Here is a 19,531-nt window from a genome sequence, read left to right as displayed (position 1 = left end):
AGAGACTACCACTCTGGTCTTTTTCCTTATTGCAACTTAATTGACATTTGTAATTCTCTGCTCATAAATATAAGAACTAAGATGGAAAAATACGAGAGTAACTAGCAGAGCAGGTAACCCTACAGATAGATACCAGCCCTCTTCCCGAGCAGGGTTAGCGTTCAGAGACTTGTAAATAATGGAAGCCAGGAACACAAAGGTGAAATGTACTTTTCTCTGCACAACACAGAAGACCTGGCTAAGTCTGCGTATTATGAAAGCTTCCTCAAAACCGATTGTTACAAATAGATTTCTAAATAGAAAAAACTACAGGTTTTCCAATACCAGTCCCTTCAGTTGCCTTAGGGGACTCACAAAATTGCAGCCTAGTGCTGAAGGCTTTATTCATCACAACCCTGTTTTAGATCAGTGCAACAAATGAGAACTGCGTTTTCGACTTTTGGATTTGAAGAACGAAATAACTGGTAAAAACTATTATAAAACCCCAAACAACAACAACCAAAGTAAAAACCCCACTCACAAAACTGCATTTAAGTGGGGAGTAGCGATTACACACTTTTCTCGTGACAAAACAAACATCTGCAGCTGTGATTGTAAAACAATAACATACACAAAAGTACCTCAGTAGAAATAAGGAGCAATACCAGACTACTACAGGTAGACATGAAGACATGAAGGAACTTCCGTGTCTCATATTTGCAAACTACATTTTCACACTGCAACGCTACCAGAAAAAAAAAAAAATCAAACCGTTTAAAAAAAAAAAAAAAAAAAAAGGAATAACCCGAACACAAACACGCCGCACTCGTTTACTGTCATAAAGAAAGAGTCCAAGTGCCAGGCTGGGAAACTCGGAGTTATTCCAGTTAAGGAAAATCTTAAGTGGAAGCCAGCTAAGGTACACGAAGTAGAGAGGCACTCGAAGGTCTCATTCCCCGCTGTCGGAGCCCAGCAACGCTTCCTGCCACTACTGGCCACCCCGATGTCGGGGACCGCGAGTTGTAGGGAGCAGCGAGAGCGGCCCCAGGGTCTGCATCTCTCCGCACAGGCGTCTGGTGTGTGTCCGCCCAGGGCCGCAGTTTGTGACGCCCCAGGGGTCTCGCTGTCCCCCCAGGGGTGTGTGCCCGGTGTTTCGCCGCGGTCTGACGGTCTGCTTCTCCCGGGTCGCAAGATACGCTCTCAAAGTCGGTTAACGTCCAGTCCGAAATGGAACTGTCCGACCATCCGTCACCAGCGCTAAGCATCAAGCACCCGCCCGTTCACCCCCAGCTTTGCCTTTCCGACAGGTTTTAGTTCCTGAAGGCATTTTGGCACCGCCGCTCTCAGGGAGCGGCGCGGCACGGAACGTGTCCGCTGTCGGGAGCGGCCAGAGCCCAACCACAGGCAAAGCGAACCGATCCCGACACGGCAGGCGGGGGCGGAGCACGGCTCCGAGGGATCCCTGGCTTCACGTCGCCTCGCCCTTCTCACTCCGCCTCACGCTCGGACCCAGACCCGTTCGGTAATTCCGGGTGGCGGCAACCGGTGCTGCGGGGGCAGGCGCAGCGCAGCGCCGCCTCAGCGCTTTCCCGCCCCTCCCCGGTCCTGCCGGTCGAGCGGCGGCGAGGCTGGGTCCGTCCGCTCCATAGCGGGGACGTCGCCCAGCCCAGCCCCGCCGCGGACTCCCACCCCTCCGCTGCCCGTCAGCCAGGAGGCCAGCGGCCGGGTGCCTGACCCGCGCCACAGCGGCCGACAGAGATGAGAAGAGCTGAGCTGAGCTGAGCCGCCTGCTCCCGCCGCTCTCTTTCCCTTCCTTTTGCCTTGCCGCCTCCGCTCAGCATCTGAACCGTGTGGCCGCTTCCATCAGCCCCGGTGCCAGTGCAGTGCAGGCAGAGAAATGTACAGAAAACTTCAGCTCAGCCGGAGTGACTTCAAATTGACACTATTCTGACAAAATAAGCTCTACGTTGCTTCACATTTCGAATCAGTTTAAACCGGTACAAAACTGCACCTCTGTCAACTGAGCAGCATTTAGAATGCTTTCTAGATGAAAACAAGGCATATTTTCAAGATTTAGTGCGTTCCTATGTAGATATGCTGGCTGGAAAAGCTAGATCTCTTGTAGACCAAATCCTACAGACTGAGACTTGTGGTTTACCAGTTGAATACCTGTATTTTCTGGGAAAGTGTTTCTAGCTACAGTTTAAAATATAAATGCTGCACAGATAGGGACTGATTTGAAGTATTACTTGGCGTTCACAAGTGATTTGCATGACATACTCTGTATCAATCATTGTTAAAAATGAGTCCAGCGCAGAGGCACAAAGATGCTTAAGGGAGTGGAACACCTCCCTGATGAGGAGAGGCTGAGGGAGCTGGGTCTCTTTAGCTTGGAGGAGACTGAGGGGTGACCTCATGAGTGTTTACAAATATGTAAAGGGTGGGTGTCAGGATGATGGAGCTAGGCTTTTTTCAGTGATATCCAGGGGTAGGACAAGGGGCAATGGGTGTAAACTGGAGCATAGGAGGTTCCACGTTAACATCAGGAAGAACTTCTTTACTGTAAGAGTGACAGAACATTGGAACAGGTTGCCCAGGGGGGTTGTGGAGTCTCCTACATTGGAGATATTTGAGGCCCGCCTGGACAAGTTCCTGTGTGATGTACTCTAGGTTACCCTGCTCTTGCAGGGGGGTTGGACTAGATGATCTTCTGAGGTCCCTTCCAACCCTTGGGATTCTGTGATTCTGTGATTGGGATACACATTTACCAAAAGCCACCTGGTTGGTCAGCACCAGGGGATCTGCCAACAGGGCTGGCCCAGCCCAGTCAGAACTTTTGCATACTGTAAAGGGGGATAAAGTTCCTGTGGTGCACATAAAGAATTTGCTGGGGAAGACAGTCTGGGCTATTCCTCCTTCAGGTAAAGGCAAACCCACTCATGGGATTGCTTTTGCTCAGGAACCTGGGTGGGTAACGTGGGAACATGGGGAAGTCCAGTGTGTACCTCAGGGGGATTAATTTAGGGGGAAAGCAGTCCATGAACTCATATGCTGTTGCCTGCTGTAGAACACTTCTATAGCCTATAAGCCAGATTCTCATCTCTACCACTCTGGGAGATTGTGGAGAATGAAGTCATAAGAAAGCCAGCAGCAGCAACAGAACTGTACTCAGGTCAGCATTGACTGACCTTGACTTCCCTCTGACCATCATCCCAACAAAGAATGAACTTTGACAAAAACTGACAAGCTCAGCAGCAACCATACGAGTTCAGTGGTGTTGTCATCAGGCAACAACCCAACCCAACCCAGCATACCATCTCTCCTGCCCTGAGAGGCTGTTACAAGAGATGGAGCCTGACACTGTGGACTGAGTGAATCCAGCAAACTTTATAGGGATGGTCCATGGACAAAGGAATGGTATCTCTCTTTGTGTGTGCGTGTATATATGAGACAAAAAGCAATGGTATAGTGAAAAAAAAAAATGGGATCTGAGCATGACCTAAATGGCATGGATATTCCATGGGTGGATACTGTCCTGGGTTCAGCTGTAAGAGTTACTTTTCTCCTTCTTAGTAGCTGCTGCAGTGCTGTTTTCCACTTTAGTCTGATAACAGTACTATAACCCACTGATGTTTTAGTTTCTCCTAAGTAATGCTTACGCTGATCAAGGACTTTTCAGTTTCATGCTCTGCCAGTGAGGAGGGGCACGGGAAACCAGGAGGAAGCAGGGAAAGGACACCTGACCCAAACTAGCCAAAAGGGTATTCCATACCACAGCATGTTATGCCCAGGAAATGAACTGGTGGGAGATACCTGGAAGGCCCAGATGGCTGCTGAGGTCAGGCTGGATATTGGTTGGCAGGTGCTGAGCAATTGTATTGAAGATCATTTTGTCTTCATTAGTTTTTCTTCTCCCCTTTTAGTTTTATATTCCCTCCCCTTGTTCCTTCCCTCATCATTACTATTGGTAGCAGCAGTAGTGGTTTGTGTTATACCTTAGTTACTGGACTTTCTTATCTCAACCCTTGGGATTTACATTCTTTCGATACTCCTCGCCAACCCTCCGGGAGCAGGGTGGAAGAAAGGGCAGAGTGAGCGAGTGGCTGCATGGTTCTGAAGTACCGGCTGGGCTTAAACCATGACAAGTAGTCAATGCTGAAACTCCTTTGATACACCTGTGACGAGGTTATTCATCAACGACAAGACACCAAATCATGGAGCCAGAGGACAAAAGAAGAAGAAAAAGCCAGACACAGGAACAGTGTGTGGTTTCTTTGTCATGTTACTTTATGTAACTTCACAGAACTGTTGCCATAGGAACATTATGCAGGGTACACTTATAGATTGGCTTTATGGGGTTTTCCACGTACCAAAATATTTCTTTAAGTATTTACTAAAACATTAACCTTGCTCCTTTGGATTTTGGTTTAGTGTCACACACAGTAAAAAGCTACTGATGAGCTCCCAGCTTACTGCCTGGTGGTGGAAGCTTTTAACACCAAAGGAGAAAGCCTTCTGCATTCTTGTTTAGGCAGCTGAAATCCCAAGTTACTGATCTTCTCTGGGTCACAGCGACAGCATCATCTTACCTACCACTGAAAGAAAGATCTAATTTCTTGAGCATCAAATACACTCTGAAAGCTGTCAATTCACATGACATACTGCATTTTAAATAACTCCAGTAAAACTCAAGTAAAAATCCATTTTAACTTTGCTGTATTTATATACTATATAAATTGTACATGCTATATATTTACAGTGGGGCAAGTGCTTTTTATCTTTAAAAAAACAAAGATCAAACTTTAGACATCTCTGAACAACACAGCTTGTATAAACCAGACAGATTATTCAGATGAACTGTATTTAATACAGGTTCCCCACTCATCTCCTGATGCAGGACCAGTGAATAATAAGTGCATCACAGTTTGATAGCATTTAAGAATAAAAATTAAAATCACAGTATGAATTTGTCTTTAGCTAGCCACTTTAGAGAGACAAAACCAGACAACTGACACTTCAGACAAGTGACAGTATATTAAGAAAATGTCATAAAAGCATATGGAAGAGTATTACAAATCATCTTGAGAAATACATTCAGAACTGCATATCTGTTGTTTCACAATGCTGAGAACCAGATGATTTTCTTCCAGATCTTGAATATAACTCGTATGTCAAGTACATTAGTTCCTAGTGTCTGACAGAACAGGGAAGAAAATGAAGCTCTTGCAAAAAATTCTACTTGTGAAATCTTAAATAAGTCTTTAAATTAAATATACAGACTGTCAGTTGCAATTTTTGTAATCCCTGGTTGCACTTGCACCAGGTGTCTAACTTGGAGTAACATTACATGAATAACATAAAGTCAACCTGAGCCTGTAATAAGCAGCATTTGAGATGGTCTATTCCAGGGCCTTATCTCACACGTGTGAGAACACAATGTGGTAATTTACAATGTTCAGCAGTAGTAAAAAGTTTCCACACTTTTGGATTATCTTAAAAAACAAAGTCTCAAGTTAAAAACTAAAAAAAAGTCTTTCATGGTAAAATTCTGTGCAGAAATGTTAAGCACCACTTATGATTGGATTTTGTCCTCATGGTAAATGTTTCGATAATAAATTCTAAGTTTTGATGGTCAATATTGGTAATGCCGAGTTCCATGTAAAGAGCCATCATTTTTGAAGGTAAAGAGTTGACGGTTTTGAAGGTAAAAAGTTGGGATTGAGGATGAGAATTAGTTGATTTTGTTGGTAGGCTTAGGTTGGGTATTGAAGGCTTCCATCAGTGAGCTTTGCATCTGAAAGACAAAAGAAAGCAATGTCACTCCCTGTCATGCCGTTCAACATCAAACCATGACTCAGTGGTTTGGCTTCTGAAAGAGAAGTCTTAAGCCCGCACACAGCTCCATCTGCTCTGTGACTATATGATCCGATGGACTTGAGAAGGTAGCTTCCCCACATCCAAATTGACTGCATTTTGAATCTATGCTAAGGTGAAAATTCCTACTTCAGACCCATTTATTTATGACTTTTAAAGACAGACCTTCCACAAGAGGGAGTTCATGAACATCTATGGACTGGAGGAAACACTAAAATTCTCCAGCCTTAACAAACTGCTTTTCGCAGCCCTCATATCCCACTTGTGTTGCAAGCAGTGGATCAAAGTGGAGTTCTATCACTGTGTTTATCGGTTAACATCTCTTACGCCTACACATCTCTTACGCCTACAATCCTAATGCCCCTGACCTGTGTAGTGGGGTGCAAGACACATCCTATATAAATCACTTAGAAACAATGGGGAAAAGGCAGGCATGACAAACATTCAGAAAAGAGTTAAGAAAAAAAATGCAGATTATGCTGGAATCCCCACTTACTTGGAATCCTTCCCTTGATATTTATCATCTATCTGGCAGCGTTTCTTTTCCACCTCGCTTTTGCTTCCTTCTGTGTCGCCATGTTTCCTCTTGCCAAGCCTCGGTTTTTCGTTTTCCCGGAAAGAGTTGTCAAACTGTGCATGAGCTGAGGCAGGTGGAGGTGCGTGCCCTTCCCCAGAGTGTTTTTCAGGCTGCTGCTGAGCTAGTGAACAAGGATGGAAATTTCCTCTGTGGCTGCCCAAGTCATGCGCTCCTTCCTCTCTGCAGTGAGTGTTGTGAGCCCATCTGCTCTTGCAATGATAATCGCTATGTAATTTGTAGAACTGACTCAGTTTGTCAAAGTCTTTATCAAAATGAGTGTACTTCCTCTCTCTGCCATCTTCCGTTCCATGAACAGAGGAATAATCCTTGTAATATCTGCATTTTTCCCATCTCCGTGATTCATCTCGATAGAGCCTTTCCGTGCTCCATGTTCTCTCTGCTTTGGAAGGGTAATATCTATTCCTGTCTTGTTCTGTTCTTTCTCTGCTTCGGGATCTGTAACGAGAACATTTTCCTGAGGCATCTGCTTGTAATTCACACCAGAATAATACATGCTCGGCGCTGACATCTGCAACCCTACATGTACAGTGTGGGATTTGTTGTACTGATTCAAAGCTTTCTATTAAATAGTACTACTAGATGGGTAAAACAATGATCAATATGTATGAAATCTTTTTTTCATCAGAGTATACTGAATTTACCTTGTTTTCTCTGACGACCTGTTCAGGCGGTTGTAGGCCAGGGATTCTAAGATTATTTCTTGAGGAACTGGTGACTCAGCTACAGGTATCTACAATTAAAACGCAGACGTTAAGAGACAAAAAGCCCACTCCCTTTAGTAGAAAACTGTTTGCAAAATTTCCTCATTACTTATTAAACAAGATCAATTTGCCTCATATGTACTATTGCTATTCCACACATCACATCTTCCCCCCAATATATTTATGAAACTGATGAAATATTATCTCAGCTGAACCTTTCTGAAGCTGACATGTTCTCACATGCCCGTTCAGCTCTGCAGTTTCTAACGGGACAATAGCACAGAGTTGTTAACGATGAAATTTGTGCTGTGTGTTTTCACAGTATTTCACATGAATTAGGAACATTTTAATGCTCCTGAATACGAAGCACACCAGAGGTGAGAAGTTCTAGAAAAACAAAGTAACTCACTGGTTCAAGCAATCCATTTGTTTCAGCAGAGAAAATCTCAGAAGGTTTAGCAGGTTGGACTTGGCAAGCAAAATCATCAAGTTTCAGTCCATTTTGTTTAGATCCAATGTCTAAACTAATAGCACCATTTAGTGAATCATTTTGTGGCAGCTCAGGATGGGATCTCTCTTCTTCAGCACTCTCACATAAAGAACGGGAATTCTGCAATGTGCCGACCACCTGCCAAATTACAATTCCATTGGAAGATATTTTGTAGTTCATTTTAAACACGCCATTCGAAGCCTCAGATTTTCCTGAAGACTCCGCACTGGAAGGGACTGTAGCATCGGAGCCGAGTGCAGGACTTGGACTCACTGCTGGCTCTACAAACATTTCATCAGGAACTTCCTGTTTGGAAATGTTAGCCGCAACTGCCACTGTAGATGCATTTGAGGTAGACTCTGCTCTGAAAGAATTTGTAATTGTGGAGGAAGGCACGGTCTTGCTGAGATCCTCATTCTCCAAAGCACTGGCAAGACAGCCAGGTTGTGACACAGACTGACGCTCAGGCAATTTGTTATGAATACTGAGAGTGATCTTCTGGGCTTTTGATGGATCCGTAGCTGAAGGACTGGTCATTGCCCAGTTTTGAATGCAAGCGGTTGGTGGAGCGGAAGATGGCCTTTTTAATGTGATACCAACAGGATTTGTATCCTCTTTTAGGGGTCCATTTCCATTTAAACGACTTGAATTCTGTATCGAAACAGAAAAGATTGCAAGATGAATATGTACAATCCCACAGCACTTGTTAAAACATTACATTCTCCTACTAAGTATTTCTACAAATTGCCTCATCACCTAAGAAGAAAAACACCCCACTTCCAATATAAACCAAAGTCCAACAAGTTTTTCTAATTCCTGCTGCTTTTGGTTTACTCTATCTTGGTATCAAATGAGCCTCATTTCTGAAACCCACACAAACAACTTAACATTGACTAAAGCACTTCACAAATACATTTCTTTTCCCCTTTAAACATTCCCTGAAAACACTGCAGTAATTGCTCTGGTACTCAGGACCAAGATAAATTCTTTTCACTCTCTCAGCCAAGGTAACACTGAGGGACAGTGATCTTTGCCTGTTGTGATTATTATTATTATTACGATCATCATCATCAAAGAATTAATAGACTCCTTCAAGTGTCTCAGAAGAGCAGCTCTCGGTGCTTTAGAAAGCACTTTGAGTTGGAAGTATAATGAAGTAGCATGGCTGCACAATTTAGGATTAGCCACTGTTGGAATAATTCTGGCTGTTGCCCGATGGTTGTGAAGAAAGCTGCAGTGTGGGAGGGAAAATAGAACTCAGATGCCATAAAACAGTACCCCCCTCCCCCGCAATCAAAAGAAAACAACCTTAACAATTTGGTGCCATTATTTGCTCCCTGCAAACTACCTTAATCATATGAGGAGGAAGTCGTGGTCCCATAAATCCAGCCTGCTTACTATTAGACCCCGGTTGACCAGGGAATGAACGGGGATAAGACGGTGCTGGTAAGTAAAAGCCACGTTCTCCAAGTGTCAAATCATAGCGCCTTGGGGGAAAAAAAGCAGTGATCTCAGTTTAGAGTTTTTCTTTCAGCCTGTTCTTGGATTAAACACCCATCTAAAATTTTATAAGAACAGATGATGTGACACAGAAGACATATATAAAAGACTCAACCAAGACTACAAACTAAAAAACAGACAATGGTCTCCCTACAGTGACTATCCTTTTCAGAGCAACAACTCACCCTTACACCATCTATGGCGTAATTTCTCCTCTTCTGTATTAGCCAGCTACATAGAGCATATATAGAGCAACATACACAAGCACACCAGCTTAAGGCCAAGCAATGAGAGACACTAAATGTCACTGGTAAGTTCAGGTTAGAGCAAACCGAATTACAGAAACAGTACACTTTTCCTAGGACAGAAAGAAAAACACTTGGGGGAAAAAGAAAAGTATCAGTAAGAGGAAAGTAAATATATTCTGAACAGATTCAGTAGTTGGTATTACCTGATATAAAAAAGTAAATAAGCTTGCTGATTGAGAACCGTTTCGGTATCAGAACGCTCCACTATGGCATCATTCATTCGATACCAAAATCCATTGCCGGCCTGCAAATACAAGACAGACAAAAAAAGTTCAGACAAAATACATGTTGTCCAAATGACATCGCAGGCAGAACACTACAGCACAAAACCTACCAAACAAATCAAACAGAACCCATCATTCAACCTTTCTCCATCAGAATGGTGGTTGCCAGTAACATTCATTTTCCTTATCAGCACGGATGATTTTACCCTGTTAGAAATCAAGCTGATACCCACCTTTATGAAGCAGATATAGTGTCCTTCATTGCAGGTGGAACCAGAATGAACAAGAACTGCATATAAAGAATAGATGAGTGGTTCTCCCATTGACTGGGACATATATGCTCGAAGATCCAAATATTCAGGGTATTTTACATCCTAAACACAAAACAGGAAGATTCAAAAATTACCCTGAAACACTTCATGGAACAGCCTGAGAAAAACCCTTCTAAAAACACAGGCTAGGATCACACAAATATATTCTTGATTCACTTCAAAGTACCTAGTCTCAGAAACAGCATTTAATAATTGAAGCTGCAGAGAACTGTTTTCTGCAGATTTAGCTCTAAGAGTGAGGTATACTCTTATGGTTACCGTAAGCCGCAGCTGTTAGATTGACTTTACTTAGACTATTGCTATTAAAGTTACAGCCTGCAAACATTAACAACCTTTAAATCACAGAACCATTGAATAGTTAGGGTTGGAAAGGACCTTAAGATCATCAAGTTCCAACCCCCTGCCATGGGCAGGGACACCTGCCACTAAACCATGCCACCCAAGGAAGGCTCTGTCCAACCTGACCTTGGACACCAGCAGGGATGGAGCACTCCCAACTTCCCTGGGCAGCCCATTCCAGTGCCTCACCACCCTAAGAGTAAAGAATTTCTTCCAATCTAAACTTGCCCTGTTTCAAATGCTATTCTCTTGGGCAAATCTCCCATTCCAACAAGATAAAGATGCTTTACAGCTGCAAATATATACCTTGTTGATCTTGCCACCAGTAAAAGCTGAAAATCTTTTCAGCGTTATGATGAGAACTTTGGAGGAGCGATGTATTGTGTACCTCTTGGAGGCAGGAACCATGTTTTCGCACCTTAAAAACAAGCACAGACAAACGTTGAAAAGCAAATGCTTCCTCCTCCCAAAACTCAAACAAGTTTTCATCTCTCGCACAGGCCTATGAACCCATATGCTGCACTAATGTTGCCTCCCACCCCAAGTCGTTGTCCTTAGCTCCGTGCTTCAGCTCCCTACTATTTAGCAGACATCCCCTTTAACTTCTGGCCACACAAATATTTCTGCGTGCAACCTCACGCTTACGAAGGCTAATAAGCCCCAGTGCAGGCAGCACTAGGAATAAAAGTCTAATATCAGCTAATGGCCACAATTCTTCTATTTCCAAATATTCCTCTGATACATGAAACGCTTTCTCTTATACTCGGATGGAATTAGTAAGAATCTTACTTGCTACACTTATAGCTGTTTTCTCCATCCAGTTGTTCAGGTTTCACCAATTGTTCCAGAGCCTCGGTAACAGATGTAACAGTCTGGATGAATAAGAAAGTAGAGCCCTAAGTCACTGGAAATGCAAAATTTCAAACACTTCCTGGTAGTTACCGAGAGAATCCTGCTACCTCATCCTCAAGTCACCTACTGTCAACCGGCAACCACTGTGAAGGAGGCAGAAACCTCAGAGTACGCTGAGCATTTACCTCCTGTGGAAACGATGCTACTTTGAAATAAAGTTTGCAGTGCCACAGACAGCATCTCTGCTCTGCTATGGCACCAATAATGAGAACAATCAAACCCATCAGCCTAACGATAGACGCATGCTGGAGCAGAATAATCGAGAAGCGTGAGAGTATAGGTGTTTGTGTCGATATAATTACTGGTTTGACAGCTTAAACCCACTGCAAACGTGAAGAGCATCTACATGCCTTCCACACAAGACCAAACTCCAATCCACACCCATCCACCACCAAGCTCTTACCTTTTAGCAGTGTACAGTTTTCAGTAAAATGCCTTTAATTGGAAAGCTCTACAGGTCCTTATACAGCTCGACCCATATTCACAAAACACCTTACCTCTATATCCAAAGTAATATCGAGGAATGGTTCATACGCTTCAGAAACGGCTTTGCAGTTCAAGCATTTTACTGGAATCAAAATACAAATGCTTAACACTGACTGGACAAATTTGAAGTCTTCCTACGTTTTACTTTAGTCGAAGTACAAAGTCCTTTACTACAGACAAAACAGACACAGACCAGTTCAAAGGACAGGAAGATTTTTGACAAGTACCTTGGGATCTTAGGTATCCTCCAAATATTTGATTAATAAGTGTGGTGGCTTGAGAAGATGTGTCCAACCTGGAAAGAAATTATCAATCAGACCTCAGGTGATGCGAGGCTCAGAGTTAGCTCTTCAAACAGTTTTTACCAAGGACATTCATTTTAATATAGTATAGTAAAGAAAGGAGTGAAAGGGGCCAGAGAACATTTAAAGCTTAAATAATTTGTTTATGCGTACGTGGTGCTTCCATTCAAGCAAGCTTTCTGCAAAGCCTCAACGGTGAAGGACAAGAATTCATGTGCATCCTCTTGACGGCCATAGCGGAAATGCTTTCCTGTTCCTAATAAATAAGAAAGTAGTTATATTTATCTCCCAGAAAATGAAAGAAAACTCACGTTTCTAAAAGTATCAAAATCATTTCTATGCATCAAATAGTGCTTTGAAAAGTTACCAAATAGATCAAAAGAAAACCATCGGAAATGACTTACTTCTAAGGCCATTGATAACAGACATGGGTTTGACAGCCTTCTTAGAGAGACGCAGGGCCTGGTTAATGTGAGCTTCCAATGTACACATCATGCAGAAGCCTTTTTCCTGACCTGAAGAGTGAAAGAAGCAACACAGTCTAGTCAAATAAGCTCTGCTACCAAAAAAGAACAAAACCAAAAAACAATATCCAGGAGAAACACTACTGATATTGATGACACAGCGCTAAGAGAGAATGGGTGTGATTTTCAGCATACTGCTCTGAGGTGAGCTACATGACACAGAGCTAAGAATCCTCTGGGGGAAAGGAAAGGTTAAAGGAAGGTATGTGCAAGTATTTCCGCCCTCCTTTTTGCAACAACAGGGTTCTTAGCTGGAAACATTTTTATCTATGTCAAACAAACACAGTTAAATTTCTAGGAATAAACATTAAGACGCCAAACCAAAAAACATGCATGTACCTTTGTCAAAACAGACCTGGAAGGATACGAAAAGAGGCTCCCATGCCTAAATCAGTTCAAGCGTACCATGGAAATGCGAAGAACGCAAATTCAAAGGTTTAAAAAATACAAATTTTTAACTAGAAAAAAAACAGTCTGAATTTTAATACTGCCCCACACAGATTTCCATTTCAGGTCAGCAGAAATGAGCTCGTAGTGCTTTCTAGGGTGTGGGCTTTCTTAATGGGTCCACAGTGAACATGTCATTTATTGCCATATTAGCACATTACGGTATCTAGGCTGCAGAGACGAAGAAGCTACGATGCCAACATCCCAAATTTTACCACCTTTCTACCAGCAGGAAACCCAAATGCCAAATATTCATCAAATGCCTTCCTTTACAACGTACTTCATTATTCACACAAAGAAAGAAATGGTCTTTCTTTGCAAGTTTACCGTTGTGCATTAAATGAACAAATAGACTTTATATGCCATTCCGAGCTCCCTGCTAAATAACTATGGAATCACAGAATCGGTTAGGTTGAAAAGCACCACGAAGATCGCATTCAAAGCCGGCTTCTACAGGTAAAACAGGAAAGCCACGCGTTTTCTCCACAGAATCACTCTTGTTCTTTTACCTTTGCAGCTGTCCAACGTATTTATAATAATGTTAGAAAGTACTCACATGACTTGCTGTGTTCAAGAGACAGCATGTAATTGGCCAGAGGAGGTGTGTACGTCAGACATTGCAGAGTAGCATTAAGGTAACACGTATTGCCCATATTCTGCAGTCCAACTCCAACACTCAGTGGCTGTTGCCAATCCATGCGAATTTTCTCAGGTGGAAAAAGGATTCGTTGTGGTGGGGCAATTCCATCGTTAACAACTGCAAGAAAATTACATTTCAAAAAATATTTACTGTTTCTGTTTGAAAAAGGATGTTTAAAAGGGAGCATTCTGCAGGAGCACCCAGAAGAACCAGGTCTGCCCCACAGCGCAAAACCACGTGATGAACAGATTATAAGAACGATGGAAAAGTAAGAGAGATTTTCCAATACCAGTCCCTTCAGTTGCCTTAGGGGACTCACAAAATTGCAGCCTAGTGCTGAAGGCTTTATTCATCACAACCCTGCTTTACATTAGTGCAACAAATGAGAACTGCGTTTTCTAACTTTGGGGGTTTTTGTTCTGAAGAACAAAAAAAGGGGGGAAGGACAGAAGACACACTTACTTAACTCTTCCTGGCCAAAAGGCTTAGGTTTTTCAGAGGTTCTACAATACACAGAACCTCTCGGCACTTTCTCTGCATCTTCCTCGGCTGGTACTGGACCCAAGTTCACAGTGTGTGCTTTTGTTTTCTTGGCAGTCCCTTTGTAGGGCCCCCTGAAGGCCAGCTTTTTCAATACTGAAGGTATCTTCATCCTTCTTATCTGTAACAGAGGTAAAACTTTTGGTTGACTTAAGGATATCAAGAAGCATTCCAGAAGGAAATGCTGTCACTCAGTATCAAAGAAATAACTTGAAGAACTAAATAGCTGGTAAGAAATAATAAAAAACCCCCAAACGACAACAACCAAAATAAAAAAACCCACTCAGGAAACTGCATTTAAGTGGGGAGTAGGGATTACGCCTTTGTCTCATGACAAAACAAACATTTGCAGCAGTGACTGTAAAACAGTAATAGACAGAGAAGTACCTAAGTAGAAATAAGGAGCAATACCAAACTACTACTGGTAGACATGAAGACATGAAGGCACTTCTATGTCTCTAAATTGCAAACTATGCTTCCACAATGCAACACTACCGTAAGAAAAAAACAACCCAAACCAAACCAACAACGAAAAAGTAAAACCAACCACCCGAAAAAAAAAAAAACAACCAAACACACACACAAAAAGTCGAAATAAAGAATGTCCCCAACACACACACAGACACACACACCCCACGCTTGTTTACTTTCATCAAAAATAATCCAGCTGTCAACCCAGGAAACCAGTATCAGTTAATGATCACTTTTACCTTACCTAGAAGCAAAGGTGTCCCAGTTTCTCAACTCCGGGGTCGGGGTCTGTGTCCGCCTCAGGACCGTGGTCTCCCTCCGCACAGGGATTTCTCTGCTCTCCCAAGGCGCGGCTGCCCAGTGTTTCACCGGGCTCTGAGGGTCTGCTCCCGGGGCGCAAGAGAAGCTCTCCAAGTCGGTTAACGTCATAGTACCGGTTCCAAATGGAACTGTCCGGCCTTCCGTCCCCAGCCTGCAGCACCCACCCGCTGCCCCCCCCCCCCACCCCCCCCCCCGCCCGCTCTGCCTTTCCGACGGGTTTTGGTCCCTAAAAGAATTTTGGCACGGCCGCTCTCCCGGACCGCTGCGGCACGCGGCATGTCCGCGCTCGGGAGCAAGCAGAGCTCAAACACAGCCAAAACAAACCGACCCTGACGCGGAAGGCGAGGGCAGAGCACGGCTCGAGGGATCTCTCGCTTCACCTCGCCTCGCCCTCCTCACTTCACCTCACCCTCCCACCCAGCCCCGCTCTGCACTTCCGACCCGCCGCAACCCCTGTGCAGGGACAGGCGCAGCCCCGCGCCGCCTCAGCGCCCTCCCGCCCCGCCCCTCCCCGCCCCTCCTCTCCCCACCCCTCCCCTGCCCTCCCCTCCCCTCCCCTGCCCTGCCCTCCCCTCTCCACCCCGGCTGTCGCTCCCCAGTCTCGCACCTCGAGCACCGTCGGGAATCAGGACCGCAGCAGCGAGCGGCGACTCTGTGCTCACGGCAACTAACGGTCGGGCCGCGAGGACGGCGAGAAATGGAACCCTTCGAAGCGTTCCATTCCCCGCGGGAGGCGGCAGGCCCCGCGAGGAGCCGCCGCCTCCTCGCCGAGCAAGGAACAACGCCGCTCATGCCGCGGGAGCTGGGGTTTTTACCACGATGCTTTTCTACTCCCGGGGCACTTACTGTTCTGAAGGGAAAGCCCCGAATTCCAGGCTGGAGGCACAAGGTGCCTTTTTTTGGATTGCTTCTGGTAGCAGGCAGTTTTTCACAAACTTGTTGTACCTGAGCCGTGCCTGCTGTGCCAGTGACCGCTTTGGAGACCCAGTGCTTTAGCAAAGCGATTTTGCTTGTTGGAGTTGCAGAGCAGCTCGGGATACAGCACAGGGAAACGGGGCGTCCTGGCAAAGCCACAGACTTACCAAGGTGATGTGTTTCAAATCCCCTTTTGACTGTCAAGGAGAGGCCGGTCGGTTGTTCCAGTCTTGCTGATGTGCCTTGTTTTGCATGGGGTGTCATCCTGCCAGTTTTCTGCTTTACTGCATGTTTGCAACGGAGGCTGAGAGGAAAAGAACAAAGTAAACTTTTCTACACCTTAGATTTTCCCCAGAGCGTGTAGAACTGTGTGGTCTGCTTGGATGGCTGCTCAGATACAAGTACTTTCAAGGGAGTGAAACTCAACCAACCGAGGTACAATCCTTGAGCAAGTGTCAGTGTGTCAGTGTGGAGATACCTTTGCTTAATGGAGCACATTTAAACTCTTTCTAGAAAGGATTTTGAGTCGTATGTCCGGCGTTTGCAAAGCAGCGTAATCTCAGAGCTGCTCACATCACGTCTTTCGAGTCTTCTGTTCTGCAACTTCAGGTTTTGGTTTTGAGCAATGCATGCATCAGTTTGAGCTCTGGACAAGTAGCGTTGTAATGCAAATAAGCCAGAATCAGTGGTAGCAATGAGTGCAAGGGTGTGAAAAGCAACCAATAAAGTATTTCTGGAGAAATGTGAGATTGCAAAAGCATTAATAAGCCATGAAGCACTTTTGTCTGAGTTCTTCCCTTCTGAAAATCTATTTATTTAACCAGGTGAGGATGCCTGCCTAGAAGCATGAAGGAAATGCCTTGGCAGTTAATTTGCTGTATTTAGATGGAGTTCATCTATCCGGCAGGAATAACTATCGAGAGTAACGTATAACTAAGCCTATTGTAGCAGGAAATGTAGTATTTCTTAGCATTAAAATGTGATATCTTAAACGGCTATTTGTGGTGCCCAATATATCTCTTTAATTTACCCAGGCTAATGGAATGATGTTCTTGTGTGTGATCATATTACCTTCCAAATGTTCTTTGTACGAAAGTGGCTCCCTCACATCCAAACTGACTGCATTATGGATCTATGCTAAGGTGGACGAACCGTACACACGGTTAGGACAAAGCTACCTCCTTTCATAGCAAGTGGTCGACTTAGGTAAATTTAGGCGAGGTTTTGTCTAGACAGCCTCCTTGTTTTACCAACGGTCTTGTGCTCAAGCTCACCAAATCTTACGCACTAAGCCTTCAGAAGCCTTTAGAAACTTGCTGGAGAGAATTTGTAGGAATGTAGGAAAGCAACTGCTTGAAAGCTGCTCCTTCTCCCATCCCACCTCCATTTTCCTTAAATCACACATTATCACAAGCCCTTTCCATCCTTATTAAATTACGGGGGAGTCCTGGTGAAAAGGCACAACCTAACAATTCCTTCTCAGCTGTTGCCTGTCTCTAGCCCGTTTCAGAAGCTCCAGGCTCTTTCAAAACACACTGCTGCGGTAGCTTTTTTTGAGAGAGATTCTATTATCCAGAAATTCCTACTTGAGACCCATTTATTTAATTTTTTTTAAAGACGGACTTTCCACAAGATGAAGTTCAGGAACATCCATGGACTTGAGGAAATACTAAAAGTCTCCAGACTTAAAGGATGGCTTTTCACTGCCCTCCTCATATCCCACTTGTGTTGCGAGCAGTGGATCAAAGTGGAGTTCTCTCACTGTGTTTATCGGTTAACATTTCACCTACACAGATAGCTGCTCTGATCCGTGTGTACGCATCACCTTGTACTTAGGATCGTACAGATGCCTCCTTGGGAAGCTAATAGCAAGTCCGGGCCCGTACAGTTTTGCACCGTCACCTGGGATACGCTGGATACCTCAAACTCTAATGTCTGTCTAACATCTATAATTTTGTTTTCAATGTTCTTAATTCCTGCAGATATATTTACAATCATTTTTTTTTCTAATTCACTCACTCCCAACCAAGGAAGAAACCATCTAACAAAATTGTGCAGTCCTCTGAAATCTTGTAGGACAATTGGCAATAGTGTTATGAGTCGAGTTCTCCATGCATGAAGTTGCACAAAATATACGAAGCAAGTGAAAAATGTCCCACAAAACAAGTAATTTGCCTTAACTGTTTTCAGTGAGCTGTCGAATGTATTTTCACCCTCCACCCCTGGGGTTACTTTCAGGCCACTCTAGCACCAGCTTTTCCAATTTACCCCTGGGTAATCCATCCATTCAAACTTTAGAAATACCCTGTCATCACTCCAATGTCCACAACGCTTGCCTCTTACTAGGACTCTTTCTAGCTCCTGGGAAAATAGGGGGTGTCTGCTGTTCCCATCAGTCGGGCGAAGAGGGATTTTTTTATCTCTGTTCGTTTCAGTCCCTTAGTATCAATTTCACCAGAAATACCGAGGGGGCCGCACTTTCTCCCATCATTAATCAACCCCTGGGCAACTTCCCCCCACGTCCGTATTTTCTTCTCTGTCTTTCGACCAGGTGAAAGCAGTCTTTCCAGGGCAGCAACGGCCCTTTCACTTTGGGATGGTGCTCTTCTCTTTCCCTGTAACTGGATCCCCATGGCTTTCAAGGAGTCGGGAAGAGCCCGAATGAGGGAAGGCTTATGTTTCCGGGATCGACCGCTATCGTCATCGGGGACTCCTGCTTAAGTTCCCGATCGTACATCCTTTGCAGATACGCTGCTTTCTTCACATTTGCTACCCACTGGTCGACTGTCCCTGTGATGGCGAGGGCATCTCCCCTTTCCAAAGGGTCAAGTCCTCCAGCCCAATAAGCTGCTCTTTAAGGACCAGGGTGCACAGTGGTCGCCGGTGGCTAGAACTACTCCTGGCCCCAAGTATCCCTCAGCTTCCTTCTCACTCAGTGAAAATTCACCTCCCCCAGACAGCGATACTCTCCAAACACATTCTGTTTCTGATTCTCCTCGAGGACGACCCGATTCCGTTCGAAGTTTAGCTCGTTCCGTAGCAGTATAACGGCACCTCTTTGGTGGCAAGCAGTGGGAATTCGTCCTCTCCGCCATCCTAAGTATATTCCCTATTTATCAAGGGGCGGAGAGAAGCGGCAGGAACGCTTCATTTTTGTAACCTTAGCCTCGCCTCTCCCAGGTCCCTGCGGGGATATTCAGTTGTTTTCTGCGACTTGTGGAGGGGCGGTTTTCTCTGCAAGGAGTTGCTCTTTCAGGGCTAATGGCAAGTAGTTAGCGTGAGTTTTCTCTTTGTCTAACTGCTCTTTTAAGTTAACTGCCTGGTCCTGCAGGGCTCGGACCGGGTCTTGTGAAGCTTGTAGGAACTGAGATTCAGCTGTTTATTGCTCTTCGCCAGCCTCCAGTGCAGCAGCCAAGATGGCGCCCGGTAGGGCAGAGAACCGAGTTACCCCTTCCGGGCCGCAGTTTTGCGTCCTCTCGCAGGGTGCTTATTCGGTCTGTTCCACTTTGCAAATTAGGCCAATTTTTCTCGGCCCATTCTGCCCCGGCAGAGAGGCGCGAGCCTTCTGTTTCTCTAAAAGACCACAGAACACATCTCTGCCCTCAGGGGCAGCTTCGCTGCTATTCAT

The 19,531-nt window shown here is 44.6% G+C and overlaps 1 protein-coding gene and 1 pseudogene across 1 annotated transcript; both read right to left on the bottom strand.

The window, feature by feature from the left end:
• Positions 1-6,345: 6,345 nt before the first annotated feature.
• Positions 6,346-15,096, bottom strand: LOC117436565 (ubiquitin carboxyl-terminal hydrolase 42-like). Its single transcript, XM_034065358.1, has 15 exons — positions 14,912-15,096; positions 14,119-14,345; positions 13,573-13,773; positions 12,450-12,560; positions 12,199-12,301; positions 11,971-12,038; positions 11,755-11,825; positions 11,135-11,217; positions 10,652-10,763; positions 9,908-10,048; positions 9,594-9,694; positions 8,991-9,129; positions 7,562-8,293; positions 7,093-7,181; positions 6,346-6,967 (listed from the first exon to the last, which is right to left on the bottom strand). Exons 1-15 carry the CDS (start codon positions 15,094-15,096, stop codon positions 6,346-6,348), a joined length of 2,985 nt encoding a protein of 994 aa, XP_033921249.1.
• Positions 15,097-18,257: 3,161 nt separating this feature from the next.
• On the bottom strand, positions 18,258-19,531 carry LOC117436564 (uncharacterized; annotated as a pseudogene).

Source organism: Melopsittacus undulatus, chromosome 8, assembly GCF_012275295.1.
Source record: "Melopsittacus undulatus isolate bMelUnd1 chromosome 8, bMelUnd1.mat.Z, whole genome shotgun sequence".
Lineage (NCBI taxonomy): Eukaryota > Metazoa > Chordata > Aves > Psittaciformes > Psittaculidae > Melopsittacus > Melopsittacus undulatus.
This window is presented reverse-complemented; position numbering and strand designations above follow the sequence as displayed.